The following is a 23,209-nucleotide window of genomic DNA, read 5'->3' as shown; positions in this document are numbered from 1 at the left end:
TATGCAAAGGCTTTTGATTATGTGGATCATGACAAGCTATGGACAACATTGGGGAGGATGAGTATTCCGGAACACTTAATTGTGCACATGAGGAACCTGTACATAGACCACGAGGCAGTTGTTTAACCAGATCAAAGGAACACCGAATGGCTTAAAATTAGGAAAGGTGTGTGCCAGGGTTGTATTCTTTCACCATATTCATTGAATCTGTGTGCTAAGCACATAATCTGAGAAGCCGGATTATATGAAGAAAAGTTTAGAGTAAGTGATGCATTTGAGTTATGGTGTTGGAAGAGAATATTGAAAGTACCATGGACTGTCAAAAGAACGAAAAAAAAAATGTGTAGGAAGAAGTACAACCAGATTTTTCCTTGGAAGCCACAGTGGAGAGACTTCCTGTCTCTGACTTTGGGCATATTGTCAGGAGGGCCCAGGGTGGTTTGTATAGGGATTTGAAAGTAGGGATTCTAGATGATTGAACCATCATAACATAACCTGGTTTTGTTTATCAGTAGTTTCATTGGAACCTTTTAAGCAACTGTAGAATCTTTGAATTTTCTAGTGTATTATAAATTAGTCACTTTATTTATACAAGAGTTATTTTGTTTTCTTATAATACATTTTTATTTGATGTTTCATTTTATTGCATTCTAGGTTACAGGATAATTCTTCAATAGACACATGTCTTCGCTTTTTTTCAGCACAGTTTTACTTTGAAGTCGTTTAAACATTTCCTTGGGTAGAGTAAGCGATGAGTATAGAGGTTTAAACATCACCATGGGTAGAAAAAGAGATGAGAGTAGAAAGATAAGTAAAACTGATATCGTCTTTGGAGTGTTTTTGGTTTTGACACCGAAGACTCTTTGTTCTTACCCTACCTATTGAAATTCTGCACTCCATTTTATGTCCCTTTGTAATGTCTTCAACAATCCTTTTCACATAATATCTGTCTATTGTTTTCTTGCCTCTGCAGTGGATAAATTAGTATTTCTGAAAGACCAGGATTGGCATGACTTTTTGCAACAAGTGTGCTCACAGATCGACTCCATTGAGAAGAGTACTGGAGCCTCCCGAGCCAAGCTCAACCTCCTTTGCTATTTGTGCACGGTGGCTGGTCACAAGGAGGTGGCCACCAAGCTCCTCCACTCCCCGCTGGTAGGTCATCAGGTTGTTAAGTGAAGACTTTTCAGGATCCCTGAAAACATGCCTATGTCCCCAACATTTATGTTCCTTTAGTGATCAAGACAAGTTTTAAAATAGTAACTTGATTTAAATGCGTAAAAAATAGAGTTTTATCAAGATTGCATGTTTACAAGAATTATTTTCTTTTTAATCCTTATGTAGGTGTAAAAGCAATTGAGTAGAAAGTGGTGTCGGGATTTCCCCCCAGTCCCCTGTAATACTCAGCTTTGCATTTTACATTAACTTGTCATAAATGTAAGATATATTCCATATCTGGAATTCTAAGAGACTTTTTTCATCAGCTACTGGAATGAGCTGCCCATGTGAAGTGGGGCTCTGTAACTGGACCAACTTTGTAAGGCCAGCATTTTGATACGACACTTGAAAAGCCGGGGTGACACCTTTTTGTCCTTTTGCCTTGGCAATGTTGCCACTTGAACTGTCTTGGCTCATTGGTAAAGTCATGGGAACTTGGCTGTTTTTAACGTCATCCTCAGAAAAGAGTTACTACAGTGGTTTGAAGGCATTTTTTTTTTAAATAGTGGGCCCTCACTTGGGAACTGTATTGATAAACTTTTAATGTACTTAATTCCAGGAGAGTATGAAAGTTCCTTTTTTGTTAGTTGTGTGTCTGTGGATTGGGGTGCATTTGGGAATATAAATGGGAAAGAGAAACTGAAAGCATTGTTCTTAGGTTCTAGTTTTATCTTACTCTTCTATTCAGTGCTTTTATTAAATTGTGAAGGTTTACAGAGCTGATCGGTTTTCACTTAGCACTTTTTGCATCTTTATAACTAATTATCTCCTTGTTGCAGGGTTGACATTTTAGTTTTGCAAAGATCTGCTTTGTTTATTTAGTGGTCATTCTTTGTCGTTCCATGAATGAAACATACATTTTATTTTTTTATTTCAGTTCCAATTGCTAATCCAGCATTTGCGAATAGCTTCAAACTGGGACATGTAAGTAACATTTTTATTAAAAAAAAAAATCATCTTCATGATTTTATTAAGTACTGCTACTTATCAAAAGCAGATTTCTGAATATCATAAGGTATTTCTGAATATCCTAAGTAGACTGCTACATAAGCAGTTTTTCTAGGAAATCTCATTTGTAGATTTAAAAGTAGTCTTCATCCTAGTATTACAAACACAATTCTGAGATCATACTAAACTAACTATGAGCACTGTTGACTTGTCCCTCTTTGACTCTTCTTTATCAGATACTATAACCCTGATCTCTGTGTTTTCATCTGTGGTTGACATTGTTGTACATCCTTAGGAGTTTTTCATTATTTCCTGTATCTTTCCCACATGTAGAACTTAGCTTTCTTGTAACGTTATTTAAACGTCTCCTGATGAAAGGAAGTGTGCTTGTTTTTTTGGAAGTAGCATAGTATGGTGAAAAGCCCATTAGATATGATGTTAGAAGGCTGTGGGCTCCAGTTGCCAATAAAACCTGGTCTTATGATTTCCTTTTTCTGAGTTTCAGCTTCTGGGGAATCTGAGATGCTGAAAAGTCAGAGGTTCCAGATTCAGAAAAACGTAACTATGGATCATAGCTTGGTCCCCTGGGCAAGTGACTTTTGTTGTAGAGTTTCAATTTTCTCATCTGTAAAATGGGGATAGCAGAGTTTTTGGTTATCATTAAACTTTGGTGAGATAAGTATATGAAATGCCTTATGTCTATTTTTTTTTAATGTTTAATTGTGAATTATGTGATAGTTTACATGGGAGAACATTAGTTTTACAGTCATCCTATCATATATTGTTTCATTGCCATGGTTACAATCCCCTCCATGCATCATCCACCAACCAAAGGGTATACCCTACAAGCCTACCCCTTGGTCATCAGCACACAGCCACTCTCCCTCTCTGAGTCTGAAGTCCTCAGCTGTTCCATCTCTCCATGTCATTGTCTCTGCCTTGGTGTCTATTTCTTAGTGGGCACTTGGTATTCATTGCAAGATTGGAAGTTGTAGTTGTCATCAGTCCTGCTTATTCCATCAATCCCAGGAGAAGCACCTGAAAACATGCAGGCACAGCTCTGTGAAGTAAGGTAGCGGTATGACAGTGGTCACTCTCCCATGTCTACAAAAGATGGGGGAGACAGTAAGTGAGCACAAAACACTTTTGTGAGTAATTATTACTGTAATTGTTCTTAAGTTTCTTTTGATGTTATGCTACTCGACTGCAGTACTTTACAAAATAGGATGTTAAAACAATGTTTGAGCGTTTAATACTTTCTAGGAGGTTTAAGGCATGCTCAGCAAAAAGAACCCAGACAGCCTCCACTTTAGTGAGCATTTACATGGTATCCTTGAATGGAGTGTCCCCCTGATGATTTGTAAAGGTAGATGTTCTTAATCCTTTCCAAATACTGTTTTTTTAAAACATTTAAAAAAAGTTTTTGTTGTGAATTGAATGATAGTTTACATGGGAGAGCATTGGTCTTATATCATTACTTACAATCTCCTCTGCGTATCATCATTCGAAAGTATTTACTACTTTCCCTTTGTTTTTGTTTTTGGGTGAGGGGGCTCAGGAATGTATAATAATTTAAACATGCAAAGGGCACATTCTGCAAGCCTGCCTCCTGGCCACCAGCATTCAGTCTTTCTCTTTCCATGAGTTTAGAGTCCTCAGATGCTCTCTCTCTGTCCATGTCCTCATCTCTGCCTCCATCTCTGGTATTGCTGCCTCTCTGGATAGGGTTCTGCATTTGCTCATGCTCTTATCCTGTGATGGTACTAGGGTCCTCTGTTTCTGGACTGTAAGATTAACTACTCATACGTTTTTGTTAACAAAACTTTTACCTTTACAGTTGTGACAGTCACAACTAGTCATGATAACAATTACTCACTACTGAATCATAAGAACCTTATCCCCATCTCTTTTTACCAGACCCATCTAGACAAGATAAAAACTATTCAGTGGGGACTGTATCGCCCCACACACACTTAAATTCAACTCCCTCTTGAGACCTTGTAAGCCAGTCACTTCGAGCCTTTATCTCCCCCTCATATTAGGTAGCTAATGTCTAAGTTGCCCGTCCCTATCTACCCTGTGTATAGAGGGGATGGCATTGATACTTGATGTAAAGACTCCTCCCCTCTCTGTTGGTATTTTGAGCTGCTACCTCCATGAGTAGAGGTCAAGTTCATCAAATTGTAGCAATTTACCCTCATTTCCTTTATCAAAAAAAAATATTTTTTGTAATCTTACTCTAGTAGAGTTCTGATTATCAAACCATAGGCTAGGTCAGATGGGTACTATCTGCAAGTTTGGGTGTTCTTGTGAGTCTCCCCTCAATGACTTTATTCTTTCAAGTACATAAAACATCTCAAACTCTGCAGAAAGACAGTGCAAAGTAGAACATTACTCAATGTGCCCCCTACCTGGAAATGACTAGTTAACAATGAGTGACCTGATTTTAAACATCTCTGTATTCAAGAGAGATACATAGAAATACTTTGAAACATAGTTTATAGTGTGCCTGTTACTTTAGAATGAAAATTGCACTTACTCCTCATTTATCCAGAGATAACTTTGTTTCCAAAGATCAGGTTGTTAGTGTGAAAATTAGTTATACAAGAATGGAGGATGATGGCATCATTACAATACTGCCAAACCATTGAGAATCATGGTATATTTTTATCACCCAACAAAGAACCCTTGTACCTATTGTTGTTGTGAAGTGCCGTTGAGTCAATTCCGACCCATTGCGACCCTGTATAGGGTTTCTGAGGAGCAGCTGGTGAGCTTGAACTGCCGACCTTGCCATTCAAACGGCTTTGCAGTCTGGCACATTAACCCACAGCGCCACACCAGGACTCCCCTCTCTGAGACACTGATGACCACTAATCTACTCTCTGTCTAGAAATTTGCCTTCTTTGAATATTATATACAAATAGAATAATAATAATAGTGCATTATTATATAATTATATTAAAAAATATTGTTTTTTTATTTTTTTATTCAGCATCATGTTTTCAAAGATCATCCATTTTGTAGCATTAATCAGTATTTCATATTCCTTTTATGGGTGAATAATATTCCATGATGTAGATATAGCAGATAGCCCTGGAGTGGCGCTGTCGGTTAATGCACTGGGCTGCAAAGTTGATTTGAACTGCAAGGTTAGCAGTTCAAGCTCATCAGCCACTCCTCGGAAACACTATATGGTTCACTCTAGGTTGGAGCCGACTCAACGGCACTTAACAGCAACAATTTTGTTTTTCTATTTTGGTGGACATTTTGAATTGTTTCCATATTTTAGCTATTGTGAATAATGATTCTGTAAACATTCATGTATAAGATTTTGTGTGAACATATATTTTCACTTCTCTTGCACATATATGTACATATATGTTGAACTTGTTAAGTGCTGTTGAGTTGGTTCCAACTCATAGCAACCCTGTAAAGGGTTTCTGAGGAGTGACTTAAACAGCCAACCTTGTGGTTCAAAGTGATTTTACAGTTCAGTACGTTAACCTGCAGTGTGACACCAGGACTCCATATATATATATATATATATCCACACACACACACATATATACATTAATATACACACACACACATATGTGTACATGTGTGTCTATAGAATTTCTGGGTCATGTGGTAACCCTGTGTTTAACCTTTTGATGAAGTGCCAAATCCTCACTATCACTTTCATTGCTAGTCTTTGACTTTATCTCTAAAGTTTCTAGTTTGATATTTAGCCATGCTCATTTTACTATTGAAGATCTCTAGTTAATTATTTTTATTTCAGCAGCCATGTTTAAAACATTTTTTTTTTCCATATTATAGTCCTCTGAAGGGTCTTATTTCTTAGATTCTTACATTTGGTTCTCTTAATAACGTTTTGAATTTGAGGATAAATATTAAAATTATAAAAATTCTATTTGGGATGGAATTTAGGCTTAAATTTGGCTAATAGTTAAAGTTGAACATGAAGAAGATAAAAATTCAAATCTCTTTAATCTGTGGGTCCTTTCTTTTTCATCCAGGCCCTATTCTTTAATGTTGTTCCCTCAAATATATGGTGTTCTTTGTGAATTTATTTTTATGAATAGTTTATTACAATGATCAGTATGTTGTTGTTAAGTGCTGTTGAGTCGGTTCCAACCCATAGCGACCCTGGACAGGGTTTCTGAGGCTGTAAATCTTTACAGGAGCAGAAAGCCTCATCTTTCTCCTGTGCAACAGCTGGCAGTTTCAAACTGCTGAACTTAAGGTTCGCAGCCCGATTCATAACCGCTATGCTACCAGAGATAGTTTTCCTCTGTGCTTGTGTAAGAAGGTGTGTTTCTCTTACAACCCCTGCTTAAAAGGAAAGGCTTAGCATCCAAATGGATGAGGCCTATTGACCTACTGACTGATGAAGAGCACTCAGGTGGTGTTAAGAGAAAGTATGGCACAGTGGATCAGCACTGTGCTGTGAACCACAAGGCCAGCAGTTCAAACCCACCAGCTGTTCCTTGGAAACCCTAAACAGGGTTGCTACGAGTTGAAACTGACTTGACAGCACTTAACAACAACAACAACAACAACAACAAGGCAGACTGAAGGCCTCTACAATGGCTGGGATGGGTTTTCTTTGGGCTAGATAAGCTTTCTGTATTGAGCTCCTTTCTTCCTCCAGTATAGTTGACAACTATACTGATGTAGAGGGCTAGTGTCTGACTCCCACTGCCACACTTGTAGTCCAGCTCCAAGGGAGATTGCTCGCTGTGGGAATAATTGTCCATTTTTATCTTGGAGTCAGGGCTTATAGAGGTTGTTCCTTGTACCAGGAAGGGAGATGGGAAGGAGACAGGACCTAAGTGACTCTCCTGTTCCTGTGCAATCCTTGAATCACTAGCCCTGGTAATTGTCCTGTGGTTTAACCTTACTTTCTGTTGTGGTGTATTTCAACTGGGGGCTTACCTCTGCTTCTTTAGTATTTCTTCTGTTCCTCTCAGTCAGTCAATTCTTCATCTATTTATATCATCTAGGGTTTCTTCAGACTCTCTTTTTGACTTTTAACCATTTTTGTTTCCATTTCTCATTTAATTAAACAACTTTCTCTTCTGTTTTGGTAGACTTTTGAGCGATCAAAGCGATGGGTGGCAGTCTTTGGTTTGCTCTCATCAAGGAGAAGAACGTTTGATAAGTTTTGACATGTTGTGTACATGATTTTGACTTATTAAAGTTTTTATGTGTCAGGTATGAAAGTTAGAAGGATCTCTTTTTTTTGACTTATATTTGTCATTTATACTTTTATTACACCATAATAATGAGTTTTCTATAATTCTTACCTTTTGGAATCTCATGAATTTGTCATTATGGTGTAGTTTAAGAAATTTTTAAAAAGTATGCCATGAATAGAGTAAATAAATAATGTACTTATAACAGCAAACACATTCAGCATATATTAAATGTCAGATACTGTGGCAATTAATCTTTTTCCATAGATTATTTCTTTTGATTCTTACAACACCTTGATGGAAGAGATTGTTATTAATCCCACTGTACACGTGAAGTAACATGAAGACAGAATAGGCACCCCAGGGCCTCCAGTATGTAAGTGGTAGGGCCAAGACTGGGTCCAAAGTTTTCAGCACCACTCTACAGCTCTCCCTGACAAGTGTGGACACTGTTTACGTGGTGTACAGTTTGGTATAGACACCTGTTCTTTGACCTTAGGAGTTTTAGTACGGTTGCTATATGAGTATGTATGAGTATGAACTCCCTGTTGTCTTTTGCTCTGCTGGGGAGACAAGTAGATTGAAGTTTCCCACTACTCTCTGGCTTACTTTTCATGCTTAATTATTTGGTGTATTAAGATTTCAGCCTTATATTCTTTGTGACTGTCTTAGATACCTAGTGCTCCTATCACAGAAATACCATAGGTGGACGGCTGGAACAAACAGAAATCTCTTCTCTCGCAGTTCAGGAGGCTAGGAGTCCAAATTCACAGTGCTGGTTCTAGGGGAAGGCTTTTTCTCTTTGTTGTTGTCAAGTGAGTTCCGACTCACAGTGACCCTGTTTAGCTCTGGAGAAATGTCCTTGTCCCCTTTCAGCGTCTGTGGCCCTTCATTCCGTGGAGCTCTCCTTGGTGTGTCTTGGTATCAATCTTCCTCTGAATCTAGAAACTTCACAGTGCAGGGACTCCAGGTTCAAAGGGTGCGCTTCATTCCCGGCTCTTCTTTCTTGGTGGCAGTAGGGCCCTCTAAGTTCTGCTTGCTTGCTTTAATTTCTTTATATTCAAAAGAGATTGACTCAGGATACACTTAGTCTTGTAGATCCCATCTGGCCCCATTAACATAAATGTGAAGATTTCCAACATACAGTCTAATTAGGTCAGGGCTGATCACATCAGCTTGCATCATGGGATGCTTGCATCATATCTGATCTCATCCTAACGGCTAAACCACTAAGCATCCTGGCCCAGTCAGGTTGATACAAAACATTATTTAACTCTGACAGTGACTAAAGCTCATGTAAGGTTTTTAGCTGTGAATTCCACTGTGAGATTTACATTGGACATCCTGGTTTGATTTACGTTTACTTGCCTTGTGTAGCCCTATTTTTGCCTGCTCTTTTCCTACTGATGTGTTTAGCTAGTTTGTTTTTGATGTTGATATTATATTGCTGTTGATACTGTTTTCATCCCACAAACATTTATTGATGGCAGTTGTACACCAGGCACTGTCTAGGTGCTCACAGTCACGTGCAAGAGAAAGTCCCGCTCTCAGGGACTTTGAGCTGGAGGGAGAGACAGATAATAAACAAGTAAACAATTGGGCATGTAACTACAATTTTAGATCTGCTCTGGCCACCACAGTTGTAATTATTTACACTTAGAATTCATTCAATTTTATTCAAGTGAAATAAGATTAAATATTTCTTTCCTTAGCACACCAGTATACTCCAAGTGCTCAATAGTCAATGTGGCTAGTGTATGAAACTCTGCAGACAGGGACCATGTTTGTCATTGCACAAAGGCTTGATGGGCAGTGTTACTCTGGGTGATTCCTGGACATGAGGGTGATCCTGAGGCCGAGTGTAGTAGGCATGGGGACACGTGAAGTGGTGACATTTAAGCAGAAGACTGAATCAGGAGACGGAACCAGCCTTGTGAGAACATCCAGTGTACTTTATAGTTATATTTCGATTTTTGGCTAAAGCCTAAGGGTTACTATTGTTATTTTAAATATTTACCTAAAAACCCTTATAGTTGTCAACTATACTGTGACTTCTCTTGTTCTAGTAGAAACTATTTCTGGGCAGGTCAGAGAAAATAATTACCATGTTGTGTTACATTTTTAGTTGACTAATCTAGTAGCTGGGATTTAAGTTTGCAGATTAGAAAAATGATCCGGTGTGTAAGTATTTTCGGCTTATCTTTGAAAAGAGCGTTTTGTATGTGATATGTTTTAATTCATTAGTGAGTTTTGATAATAAGTGTTTGCTTTACAGTTGGGAAGCAACTTCTTAGAAGTTGTTGTTAGATGCCTTCGAATGGATTCTGACTCATATATGACAACAGTAGAACTGCCCCTGTGATTTCCTGATCTGCTAATCTTTATGGAAGCCGATGGCCACGTAGTTCTCCTACAGAGAAGCCGATGGATTAGAACCACCAATCTTTTGGTTAGCAGGCCAGCACTTAGACTGCTGTGCTACCAGGGATACTCTGCATCACCAGACCCTACCAAACCTTTCTCAAAAGTCATTTCTAGTATATAGCACTTTTAGTATTAGCAGAAACTAATTATACAAATGGCCAATTCTTCTTTAATCTGTGTATGTTAAGAGATTTAAGTGGCTAATTCAGGAAGTGGGGAAATCTGTATGTGAGAATTGTAACTACGTGAATATTTTCCTTGTGATACTTCTGAGTCTTGTTTGCTTCCCTCCCTGGTCCCTGCATGTGTTTGTTCTTAGTTACCTGAAAAACAGAGGGTCCCTGGCTAAATGTACACACTGATTAGGTCAGAGACCATGTGAGCACCAGTGATTAAATATGCAGTTCTCGTCAACTCACACATGCAATCATTTATTTTTTAAAATCTTATCACAACTATCTTTCTATATGAAACCACTTTTTCAAATTACAGTGAAATAATATTTAGTGACTTGCCAACTTTGTTTTCTGGTGGATACCAAAGGAATACTAGCATTTATTAAAATAGGAGAATATTTACAGAACTGATGCTTGTAAACATTTCTGTTACAGTGAAGATTATCAATATATGTCAAGTTATTTTGATAAACATTATTTCCTACTTATACAAAAACTCATTATTCTATGAACAAATAGAACAGAGGCCGGTACCCCGATGAATCTGTATTCAGAGACAAAGAGATGACCATTTCCCTCGTCCCTTTGGTTAATGCCGTTTAAACATTTCTGTTTTCCCCTTTCCCTGTTAAAGCACAGCTAGCTTAAATTTTGTCACCTACAAGAAGTCTGTGAAGGACATGGCTGCTCTTGTCCACTGTGCACATGAGGGAGAGTTTCTCTGGGCTGGATCCACCTTACCACAACTCCAGCGTCTGTCCGTTGGTTTTTCTGCGGTGGCTTACGTGTTTTTGTGATGCTGGAAGCTATGCCACCAATATTTTAAATACCAGCAGAGTCACCCATGGCGGACAGGTTTCAGTGTAGCTTCCAGACTAAGATAGCTTAGGAAAGACGGACATCAAGATGAGCAAGACCCTCACAAGATGGATTGACAAAGTGGGTAGCTACAACGCTGGGCTCAAATCTAGCATTGATTGTGAGAACAGGCAGGATTAGGCTGTGTTTTGTTCTTTTGGGCATAGAGTAGAGCCAACTTGATGTTTTTTGACAAAATTAACAGCATACATGGTGAGGGCATAGAGTATGCTTGTCCTTTTGTATCCATTTTTTATTTCATGTTCTGAGGTCCATGAATGTGTAATGTGGTTACCTGGGGATGGCGTTCTCCGTTCCTACCTCTTCTCTGCTCAAACTATTTTCTGTCCTTTTACAGACGGGCCAAGGTTGCAAGAGTGATTGGTTTACTGGCCTCCCACACAACTGAGCTCCAGGAAAATACACCTGTTGTCGAGGTACGTTTATTTCTTGCTGAAATGTTATAAATGGCAAAAAGACGGTTCTTAATATTGTATTTTAAAAGATTCTGTTTCCTTTGACCTTCACTGATTTTCCTTTGTGAATTGCAGTGATACTTATAAAACAATAACTTTAATAGATCTTTAGGCTTCAGTGCAAGCTCATTTACAGGAGAGTCTGTTGTATATGTGATATGGCAGAGTTAGGAGGCTTGTGGAACTCAAGTCATTATCATTTCAATTATTTTTTGGAAAATACTTATTTCATTACTAGTCTTCTTGTAGTCTACCAGCATTTTATTATAACTCAAGTACTTTTAGTTAAACTTAGCACAAATTCAATTTTATTTGGCTTTTTGCCTTGGATTTGTTTTCATCCTCACTAGTAGTCATTTATTTCTGACAAAAATCCCAGTACTTAGTGCCCATTCATTCATTATTTTCTAGTGTCACGCATTTCTTTCACATTCTGATACTAGAAAACTTTTTTTTATGAATTCAGTTAACTAGTAAGTTCAAACCCCACTAAGTGACTGCTCCTATTGTCTTGCCTTTTTGAGGATCCTTGAACACTTAACAAGTACTTTTCTTTCTTTTTGACTTTGTATTATGAGTGTGAGTGAAGGCTTACAGAGCAAATCATTTTTCTACTCATCAATTCATATACAATCCTCACAGTTATCCCCCATCCTCCCTGTGTTTCCCATTTCCATTCCTCCTTCTTTTCTAGCCTTGAATTTTGTCCTTGAGTAAATGCTTCCCTTTGATATCAAATGGTTGATTTTTCTAAGGTGTGCATAGCTCACTAATTTTATTATTCCCATTATAGACCTGTCTGTTGTTTTGCTGAAATTTGAACGCAGAGGGTGAGTTCAGTTCTAGGCCTAAAGGATGACTAAGGAGTCTGGGTAGTTCTGCCAGTCTCTGTCTGACCAGTAAGCCTGGTCTTATTTATGAGTTTGAATTTTGTTCCACATTTTTCTCCCACTGTATCCAAGACCTTCTAATGTGATCCCTTTCAAAGGCGTGGCCAGTAATAGCTGGGCACCATCTTGTGCTTCGAGACTCATGGTTGTGGAGACTGATGTTCATGTGGTCTGTTAGTACAGTGGGCTTAATTGTTTTAATCAGTTTTCTTTCCTTCAGACCAGGAGAAACCAATAGATGACCACTCATGAGCATTTAAGATTGCAGTCGCTACTCACCAAACTAGGATGTAGAACACTGTCTTTTATGGACTATATTATGCCAATTGACCTTGGAGTCCCCAGGACTATGACCCTGTGTCCCCAGGTTTAGTGACTCATTCCCTCAAGGTGTTTGGTTCCAACTCATAGTGAACCTGTGCACAACAGAATGAAACATTGCCCTGTCCTACACCATCTTCACAATTGTTGTTACTATTGAACCCATTGCTGCTCCCACTGTACCAGTTCATCTTGTTGGAAGGTTGTCCTATTTTTTGCTTACCCTCCACTTTACCAGGATGATGCCCTTCTCCAAGAACTGGCCCCTTCCTCCTGGTAATGTGTTTCAAATATGAGACACAAAATCTCAACAGGCTGGCTACTAATGAGCATTTTGACTCTACTTTGTCCAGCACAGATTTCTTCTCTCCATTTATCATGATGTTATTTATGGGTCCAGTGGTGAGGATTTGTGTTTTCTGTACACTGAGGTACAATCCATACAGAAAATTGTAGACATTGGTATTCGTCAATGAATATTTTAAGTCCTCTTCACTTCCAGCAAGTCATCAGTGGATGAGTCTTCGTCCAATCCCAATGCCATATTCTTCTTCATATAATCCAACCCCTAGGATTATATGCTCAGCATACAGATTAATACATATGATGTAAGGATGCAACCCTGGCACACACCTTTCCTGATGTTAAACCATTCAGTATCCTCTTATTCTATTTGAACGACTACCTCTGGTCTTGCAGGGTTGGCTTTGGAAAATCCCTTAGCTTCTGTTTATCCTGGAATGTTTTGAGTACACCATCATATTTGATTGACAGCTTTGCTGGGTAGACGATTCCTGGTTGTCAGGTTTTTTTTTCTTTCAGGGTTTTGTATATGTTTCCCCATTGCCTTCTTGCCTGAATGGTTTCTGTTGAGAGATCCGAGCTTAATCTGATTTGCTTGCCTTTGTATGTTCCACTTCTCTTTTCTCTAGCTGCTTTCAGGATTCTGTCTTTATCTTTGATTTTGGAGAGCTTGATTATTGTATGTCTTGGTGATTGTCTTTTAGGGTTGATCCTTTCTGGGGTTCATTGAGCTTCTTGAATGCTTATCTTTTCACTTTTTATCTCCTCTGTGGACTTGTGTGATTCTTCATGTTCCAGAATGCTGATCATTCTTTTTTTTAAATTAAATGTTTTTATTTTGCATTGAGTGAAAGTTTACAGGGCACATCATCAGCTTCACATTCAACCATTCATATAGCTTGTTTCATTACATTGATTATTATCCCTGCCATATATCATCAGTTTACAGTGTTTCTCTCTATCCTCTTTAGCTTTTTTTTTTGGATGGGGGGGAACTTGGCTTTTTGGAATTTACAGTCTTGGCTTTTAGGGAAGGTTTTTACATTTGTCTGTGGATATCCAGGGCTCATGTATGAGATTACTAACAAGCATTACTGAATAATCAGATGAGGGACAGTTTGCTATGTCTACTAGGTGGCTAGAGTCTGATCCTCAGAGCCTATGGTTTAGATGGTCAACAACGCTTGGGCCCACAGGGGCTTGACCTCCTGACCGGGTCTGTACTGTCTAATGCTGATCATTCTTAAGTTATTCTTCTTCATGTTGTCCAACATGAATCTTAGGCCTTCTTCAAATTTTTTAAATCCTTTTTTTCTGCTTGCTCTTCTGTCTTAGTAGTGTTGAGAGATTTATCTTCTAGCTCACTAGTTCTGGCTTCTATCTCTTCAATTCTACGCCTTTGCCCTTTCAGTGTATTGGCCATTTCTGATACTCTATTATTAATATTTTGGACCTCATTCTGTAGGTTTTGCATTGTTTCCAATGCTATATCTATTTTATTTGATTGTTCCTGTAGCATTTTCCTGACTTTTTCCTCAACTCCATTGTATAGTGTTTTGATACATTTTATAATCATTTTTCTGAATTCCTTCTCAGGCATTTCCAAAGCCTGTCCATCTTCCAGTATGGAGTGTAGGTCTACTTCCAGCTCATTTACTTCAGTCACTTTATCTTTTTTTTTTTTTTTTCTTAAATGTTTTATTGTGAATTATGTGATAGTTTACATGGGAGAACATTAGTTTTACATTCATTCTATTGTATATCATCTCATTGCTATGGCTACAATCCCCTCCATGCATCATCAACCAACCAAAGGGTATACCCTGCAATCCTTTCCCCATACCCCCCAGGTCTTCAGCATACAGTGGCTTTCCCTCTCTGGATCTAAAGTCTCCAGCTGCTCCATCGCTCCACATCATCATCTCTGCCTCCATTTCAGGCATCACTGCTTTTCTGGGTAGGGTCCTGCTCTCTGCTCTTCTCCCTTGATGGTCCTAGGTACCTCCGCTCCTAGACTGAAAAGTTAATCACTCCCTTCCTTGCTATAAAATGTCTACCCTTACATTTCCGACCCTCACAATCAGTCCTGATAACAATTATTCACTATTGTATCACAAGAGACCCATCTGCATTTCATTGTATAAGCCCCACCTAGACAGATTGACGACTACTCACTGGAGATTCTACCTTCCTCCAGGCCCTCTGGATCTAGGTTCCTTCTTGAAAGCTTGTAAGCCAGTCACTTTTTGCCTTTGTAGCCTCCCACCCCCCATTTTGGGTAGCCTCAGTCACTTTATCTTGTTTCTGGACATGTGCTGGTATGGTCATCAGATTCTGTTTTTTACTGCATATTCAGGAGCTATCTGTGGCCTTAATACTTAGATAGGTGTGTATTTTGGTATGCTTTATGCTTTCTGGTTGCCTCAGGACATCGGTTTCCCTTTTATCTCTTCTACCTGAGAAATTTCAAGATGCCACTGTTGATCGTTGAGACATAACTCAGGATTTAATTTTTGGCCTATTTCCTTTTTAGTCTGCCTGTCCTGCTCCACAGTCCCCATTCAGGCCTTTTTTGTATGTATAATGGAGCCCTCCAGGGGTGGGGGTGAGGTGTCCACTCACTCAGGCACCCCCTCTAGTCACTAGAATTGAGGTGCGCAGACAGTGAGAGACCAGTGAATAGATACCAAAAAAAAAGAGTGTCCACAACTTTATCTCCATGGTTCTGTCAGGCGTCAGTGGCTGCTCTGATTCTTCTCTTGCTTGATCTCACCCAAGATGGTTGCTCCAGGAGCAGCCTCGTGTCTTAAATTAGAAAGCAATGGATTTCTTGCTTCTGCTACAAATTCCCCTAGCTTTAAGCCTTCCAACCTTCTAAATATTCCTTAAAAAATCTGGTTCAGAGTTCTGGGACCATCCCCTGAGCCTGCTTGGTCGGTATTCTGTGTTGCTGCTGACAATGCTCCTCACTGCACTTCCACTGGATTCACCATCTTGTTTGTTCTCTACAAAGTCTTTAAACTATGCTATGGGTTCAGCTCTGGTAGCGTAGTGGTTACGAATCGGGCTGCGAACCTTAGGGTCAGCGGTTCGCGGGAGAAAGATGAGGCTTTCTACTCCCGTAAAGATTTACACCCTCGGAAACCCTATACAGGGTCGCTATGTGTCGGACCCGACTCGATGGCACTTAACAACAACAACAACAACAATGGGTTCTCCTCAGCACAGAATAGTGGAATTGCAAACCTCAGGAATTTTTTGAGGCTACCCTGTTGAATGTCATAATGAATATTCTGGAAAAATATTCCAAGCCTTTTTAGATAACTATTTTTATCCCATTTTCTTCTGAATTCTGAAAGTACCCATCCTATTTTTTACTGCATCTATTGAATCATTGTAATTCAATAGTCATATCGTACATCTCCAGGGGCTCTTTTCATGTTATACTATTCCTGAGGATTGAGTGTCTGCTCTAGGTTGCCTAGAAATGTACTCTAGAATCTCAGGATTTGAGCTTAGCATTTTCTTTAGGATCTTTCACATCTCCACATCCCTGGTTCAAAGAAGAGCCTTTGCTCTCTGTGTCATCAGAAGGAACATCCATTTTGGGGCTCCTAAAATTTGCTCCTGGTGTGGCACTGTAGCATAAGCACTGGACCCCAAGGTCAGTTTCAACCACAAGATTGGCATTTCAGACTCACCAGCTGCTCCTCAGAAACCCTATACAGGGTCACTATGAGAGTTGGAACCAACTTGATGGCACTTAACAACAACAAAGCTTTCTTTGTCAGTTTGTCCACAGTTCATCTAGCAGTTTGTCGTACAGTGGTAAGTTGTATATTGCTGTGACATTGTAAGCTTTGCCACCAGAATTTTAAACACCACAGGGTCACCTATGGTGGACAGTTTTCAGCTGAGCTCCCAGATGCACGGACAGACTAGTACGAAAGAGAGGCAAACTACTTTGAATTGTCAGGTATAATGTCAGAAGATGAAAACACTGTGGATAACACCAGGATGCTGTCAGATATTGTGCTGGAAGATAAGATCCTCAGATTGGAAGGCACTCAAAATACGACTGGGGAAGAACTGCCTCCTCAAAATACAGTTGATCATGATGACGTGAAGGAATCAAAGCTTTTAGGACCTTCATTTGTTAATGAGACACAACCCAAAATGAGAAACAGCTGTAAACATCCCTTAATAATCAGAATATGAAATGTATGAATTAAGACTCTAGGAAAATTGGGAGTTGTCATAAATGAAATGGAACCCATAAATATTAAAACTACAGTCTAAATTATAGTTGCTTATGTTGTAGTGCAGTTGAATATACAAACAATGGATTCTTGAAAAAGAATACATTGTGTTTATGTGTTAAATGCTGTAGTTCCGACCCATCATGATCTGGAATAGGATTTCCAAGGAGCAACTGGTGGGTTTGAGCCACTGACCTTGCAGATAACAGTCCATTGCTTATCCTACAGTCCCACACCAGACCCCTAAAAAGAATATAGATGATAATAATAATAATAATAATAATAAACACCCCAAAAGAATATGGTGAAATAAATTCCGGTTATTTAAAAAGACTTAGGAAGGTTTGGGAAAAGAAAAGGCACGTTTTTGTCTTGTTTGTGGAAAACGTCTTTCACTTGGGGAATGATGATTCTTTTATTTTTGATACTGAATTTTACTTATTTCTAAAAACATTTGTCAGAGTCTGTATACACACAAGGCACTATATCTAGACAATGTGGTTCCAATGTTGAACAAGACAGATAAAAATACCTGTTTTGATAGTGCTTGCATTCTGCTGTGGGGAGATAGATAATAAATAAGTAAAACGTCAGGTGGTGATAAATACTAGGAAAAGAAAAGTGGTAGTATTTTAGAGGGGAAAGTTTTTGACAGGTACGATCAGGCAGGGACTTGAAGAAATTGAGGGTACCACTCTGCAGCCGTCTGTGGGAAGAGTTATTTCAGACAGGGTGCACAGCAGTTGCAAAGGACCAGAGATGGAGAAGTGGTTGGCATGTTTTAAGGGATGACAATGAGGTGAGGGTGTCTGGAGCTCTGTAAGTGACAGGAAGAGTGGGAGAGGTGAGGTTAGAGTGAGTTGACGACGGACCAGCCTTGTTACAAGCCACAGTTAAGGATTGGGACCTGATTTTGCGTGAGATGGAAAGCCATTAGGGGATTTTGAGCAGAGCATTTTGACTGGAAGGTTTTTTGAAAGGATGATTTTGTGTCTGTTCAGGGAAAATAAACACAGTATCTGAGCAAGGTAGCATCAGGGAGACTAGTTAGGAGACTGACTATAATTCAGATGAGCTGATGATGGTAGCAGTGGAGGAGGTAAAAATATTCCATTTTGGATGCACACACACATGCAAATATAGTGGATATTATATTTGTGTAAAATTGGGGTGTTTCCTCCCACTGCCATCAAGTTGATTTCGGACTCCTAGCTAGCCTGTGTAGGGTTTCCAAGGCTATAAATATGTGGGAGCAGAAAGCCTCATCTTTCTCCTGTAGAATGACTGATGGGTTTACACTGCTGACCTTACAGGTAGCAGTCCAGGGTTTATCCTACAGCATCATCAGGATTTTCTTATTTGGAGATAGTTTTTACTTACATTCATATATATCTATTGCCATTAGGGCTCCAGTTCACACATGCACAGGTTTTATTCCCAACAAAATGGATTTAAACATGGCTCTGCAATCCTTAGCTATAGCAACTTCAGATTGTAGCAATTTACCCTTGTTTCCTTTATGAAAAAAAATTTTTTTTTTTTTGTTCTTCCTCTAGTCGATTTCTGATTATAAGCCATCGAGGCTAGGTCAAATGGGTACTGTCAGCAAGTTTGGGTGTTATTGAGCCTTTCCCCTCACTTCATATCAGCTGGATGCTTCACTCTCAGCTCTAGCCCTCTTTGCTATGTCCTTGTCCATGGGTTCAGGTGTCCCTAGGTCTCACCACACATTGCACCAGCAGCCCTTCCTCTTTTCTCTCTCATCTCCAGGTTAGCGAGAGTCAATGGACTGTGGTTGAACTCAGCCCATTTTCTTCATTGCTGCCTTTCCCCCTCTTCCACTCACCAGTAGACCAGTGTGGTTGCCAGCAAGCTTACATGCCTGCTCATGTGTTCCCTTTGACTTTCAGTCTTGGAGGGGGTTTTTTCCTGAAGGAACTGGATTGTTTGCCTTGATAGCTTTCTGGCTAACAGCTTGCTTATTCTTGCAGTAGCCAGTCATACTGATATTTTTGTTTTGGGTTTTTCCTGATGATCCTTCTTTAAAAATGTATCTTCTGTCACTCTAGCTGTTCCAGGCTGGTCTGTTTGTCCTTGCTAGTGGGAATGTCCCACCTCAGAAAGTTCTGGATGGGATTTAGGATTCCAACTAATGTCCTATGCTCTGCAAAAGCTTCCCAAGAGGCCTGTTTCACTGGGCACGTTCTAGAATCCCTTTTAAGGTATTCCAATCAGTTATAGGCTGAAGATGGGCTTACAAGTTTTCTGTATTCATGTTTCCCAACATTCATTTCTATCCCACTCAAGTGTTTATTTTACAATAGTAGGCAAGGTGAACCAATATTCATAAGACAGTCAAGCATATTAGTATTATTTCCCCTCTTCAAGCTATGCCTATATCCCTGTATCACAGAGCCCTGTTGTTCCAAGGTTGAGCATGCATCACTGTTTACCTCTGTCCCACTTAGGACATGCAAACTGGTCTCAGTGTTCCCCTATGGACCTTGTTCTTCTGCCTCCTCGCTCTTCTTGTATTGCCCTCCCCAACACTCGAACTATGATGTGTCTGCCTTTATCCTATGCTCTACTGTTACCTCCCTCACCTCCCCTAAAAGCTCCCACCCCCAACCCCACCGTTGTGGGTACCTTATATTTCTTTAACTTTTCCCTCCATTTAAGACAGTCTATTTTATCCTGTAATTTAGCTGACCTTCCTACCACCTAGATCTCTGTGCCTCTGTGTTTACCTTCTTTCATATTGTAATCGTTTTTATCATAGACTGACCTCCCAGATCCTCTGAATTTGTTCTTATAGTCTCATTCTGTTCTCGACTCTTCCATTTGTCAGTTGATTTCCAGGTGATGTTGCCATGTATATCAGTCTCTGGTTGTTGTCTGTTCTTGTTGGTTCTCTGTCCACAGAACTCCTTTTCGGATGTTTTTCACCTCAGGGTTGGCTTTGGCCAGGATAGCTCCCGTTTATCCTGAATTGTTTTGATTACACCATCATATTTGATTGACAGCTTTGCTGGGTAGAGGATTCTTGGTTGGCAGTTGTTTTCTTTCAGGGTTTTATATATGTCTCGTCATTGCCTTCTTGCCTGCGTGGTTTCTGTTGAGAAATCTGAGCTTAGTCTGATTTGCTTGCCTTATAAGTAAGTTATGCTTCTCTTTTCCCTAGCTGCCTTCAGGATTCTGTCCTTATCTTTGATTTTGGAGAGCTTGATTATTATATGTCTTGGTGTTTTTCTTTTAGTTTTTCTTGAGCTTCTTGGATGCTTATCTTTTCGCTTTTCAGGATGTTAGGGGAATTTTCTTCCAGAAGTTCTTCAACTATCTCTTCTGTGGACTTGTGTGATTCTTCCTGTTCTGGAATGCCTATAATCCTTAAATTATTCCTCTTCATGTTGTCCAACATGAATCTTACAGCTTCTTCTGATTTTTTTAATCCTTTTTTCTGTTTATTCTTCTTAGTGGTATTGAGAGATTTATCATCAAGCTCACTAGCTCTGGCTTCCATCTCTTTAATTCTACTCTGTTGCCTTTTCAGTGTATTGTCCATTTCTAATATTCTATGATTAATCATTTGGATCTCTCTGTTTAGGTTTTGAATTTTTTCCAATGCTGTATCTATCTTATTTGATTGTTCCTGTAGCACTTTCCTGACTTCTTCCTTATGTTTATCAACTCCATTGTAAAGTGTTTTGATACATTTTATAACCATTATTCTGAATTCCTTCTCAGGCATTTCCAAAGCCCGCCCTCTTTCCAGTATGGAGTGTTGGTCTACCTTCAGCTCATTTGTCTCAGTCACTTTATCTTGTTTCTGGACATGTGCTGATATGGTCATCTGTTTCTGTTTTTTTGGGCGTATTCAGTGATTAGCTGTGACCTTAATACTTAGATGATGGGTATGTGTTTTGGTGTTTTTTTATGCTTTCTGATTGCCTCCAAGTAGGTGTGAGCAGGAGATGGGCTTCCCTTTATACTCTTCTTCCTTCATCTCCGCGGTTCTGTCAGTCTGTGGCTATTCTGATCCTTCCCCGGTTCAGTCTTGCCCAAGATGGCCACTCAGGGAGCAGCTGAGTGTCTTGGATTAGAAAGCACTAGATTTCTTGCTTTCTGCTACAAATTCCATTGGCTGTAAACCTTCCAATTTTCTATATATTCCTTTATAAATGGTTCAGAGTTCTGGGACCATCCCCTGAGCCTGCTTGGTCCGGTATTCTGTGTTGCTGCTGACAGAGCTCCTCACTGTACTTCCACCGGATCCACCATCTTGTTTGTTCCCCCCAATAATTTTTAATAATGTATTACTACATTCCCATGTGTTTCCCCCCTCATTTTTTCTGTTTATTTCTGACTTCACATCATTATGTTGAGAGAATGTGCCTTGTATTTCAGTCTTTTAAAATTTGCTGAGGTTTGTTTTGTTTCGTAACATAAGGTCTCATATAGAAAATTATGAGTGTGTGCTAGAAAAGAATGTGTGCTAGGTTCAGTTGGCCATGAATTTATTTCTCAATTTTTAAAATGCTCTTCTTTTTTAGGTGTTTTTCTATAATTTAAAGGGGTTTGCTAAAAACGCCTATTGTTATTGTGGACTGGCCACTTTTCTCCTTTTATGATAGCCAGTGTTTGTTTCATGTGTTTTCGCACATTGGTGCTAAGTCTTACATATTTATAATTGTGATGCCATCTGGCTGGACTGACCCATTTATCATTTGGTAATGCTCTATTTTATCTCTTCGAATAGATTTAAAAATTTTTTAAATCTGTTTTATCTGTTATCAGTGTGGCTACCCCTGTTTTTGATCTGATTGTTGTTGTTGTTGTTAAGTGCCGTCGAGTCGGTTCTGACCCATAGCTGATACCAGCATGGAATATTTTTCTCCATTCATTTAGTCTTAGTCTATTTGTTTCCTTTTGTTTAAGGTATATTTATTTTAGACAGTGAAAGGATGGATCATGTTTTATTACTCCACTTTACTCCTTTATGCCTTTTGCATGGGATATTTAGACTCTTACATTTGAGGTTATAACTGAGCATGAGAAAGCCAAGGATACCAGAAAGATATTTACATGTTTTGTATTAACTGTGGGAAGACTTTTGACTGTGTGCTTCATGACAAGCTATTGACAACATTGTGGAGAATGAGTATTCCGGAACACTTAACTGTGCTCATGAGGAACCTGTACATAGACCAAGAGGCAGTTGTTCAAACAGAACAAGGGAACACTGAATGGCTTAAAATCAGGAAAGGTTTGTGCCAGATGTATTTTGTTGCCATACATATTTAGTCTATATGCTGAGCACATAATCAGAAAAGGTGGATTATATGAAGAAAAACGTGACATCAGATAGAAGGAAGACACATTGACAACGTGCGATGTGCAGATGATACAACCATGCTTGCTGAAAGTGAAGAGGACTTAAAATATTTACGGATGAAGATCAAAGGCCACAACCTGCAGTATGGGTTGCAGCTCATTGTAAAGCAAGCAAAAATCGTCACAATTGGAACTATAAGTAACAGCATGATAAATGGAGAAAGGATTGACGTTGCAAAAGACTTGCTTTTGCTTGGATCCACTATCAACACTCATGCAAACATCAGTCAAGAAATCAAATGACGATTACATTAGGCAGTTGTGTGGCAGAAGACCTCCTAAAAGTGTTTAAGAGCAAAGAGGTCAGTTGAAGGGCTAAAGTGCACCTGACCGTAGCTATGGTATTTTCTTTTCTTTCTTTATTTTGTTACAATCCCCTCCTTGCAACATTTATCCTACTTCCTCTCTGTGTCCATGGTATTTTCCGTAGCTTCATATGCATGTGAAAGTTGGAAAATGAATAAGGAAGACCATATAAGAATTGATGCATTTGAGTTACGGTGTTGTAGAAGAATTTTAAACACACCAATAGACTGCCAGAAAAATAAACAAATCAAGTATTGGAAGAAGTATACCCAGAATGCTCCTTAGAAGTCAACATGGCCAGACTTTTTCTCTCCTATTTTAGGAATATTATCAAGAGGAACCAGTCTCTGGAGAAGGACATCATGCTTGGTAAAGTGGAGGCACAGCGAGGATGGTGCAGATTAGGTGGTTTTTCGTTCTGTTGTGCATAGTGTTGCT

The 23,209-nt window shown here is 39.2% G+C and overlaps 1 protein-coding gene across 1 annotated transcript in view; it reads left to right on the top strand.

Moving 5' to 3' along the window:
- The window catches only part of ULK4 (unc-51 like kinase 4), an 892,765-nt gene that overhangs the window by 69,372 nt on the left and 800,184 nt on the right, over positions 1–23,209 (top strand). The window contains exons 13-15 of the mRNA XM_006868826.1: positions 974–1,155; positions 2,096–2,142; positions 11,184–11,262. Coding sequence (XP_006868888.1) covers positions 974–1,155; positions 2,096–2,142; positions 11,184–11,262 — 308 coding nt within the window. The remainder of the gene's footprint in view (positions 1–973; positions 1,156–2,095; positions 2,143–11,183; positions 11,263–23,209) is intronic.

This window comes from Chrysochloris asiatica, unplaced genomic scaffold (genome assembly GCF_000296735.1).
Source record: "Chrysochloris asiatica unplaced genomic scaffold, ChrAsi1.0 scaffold00124, whole genome shotgun sequence".
NCBI classification, from domain to species: Eukaryota; Metazoa; Chordata; class Mammalia; order Afrosoricida; family Chrysochloridae; genus Chrysochloris; species Chrysochloris asiatica.
The sequence above is the reverse complement of the archived record's forward strand: the minus strand, read 5'-3'. Positions and strand labels throughout refer to the sequence as shown.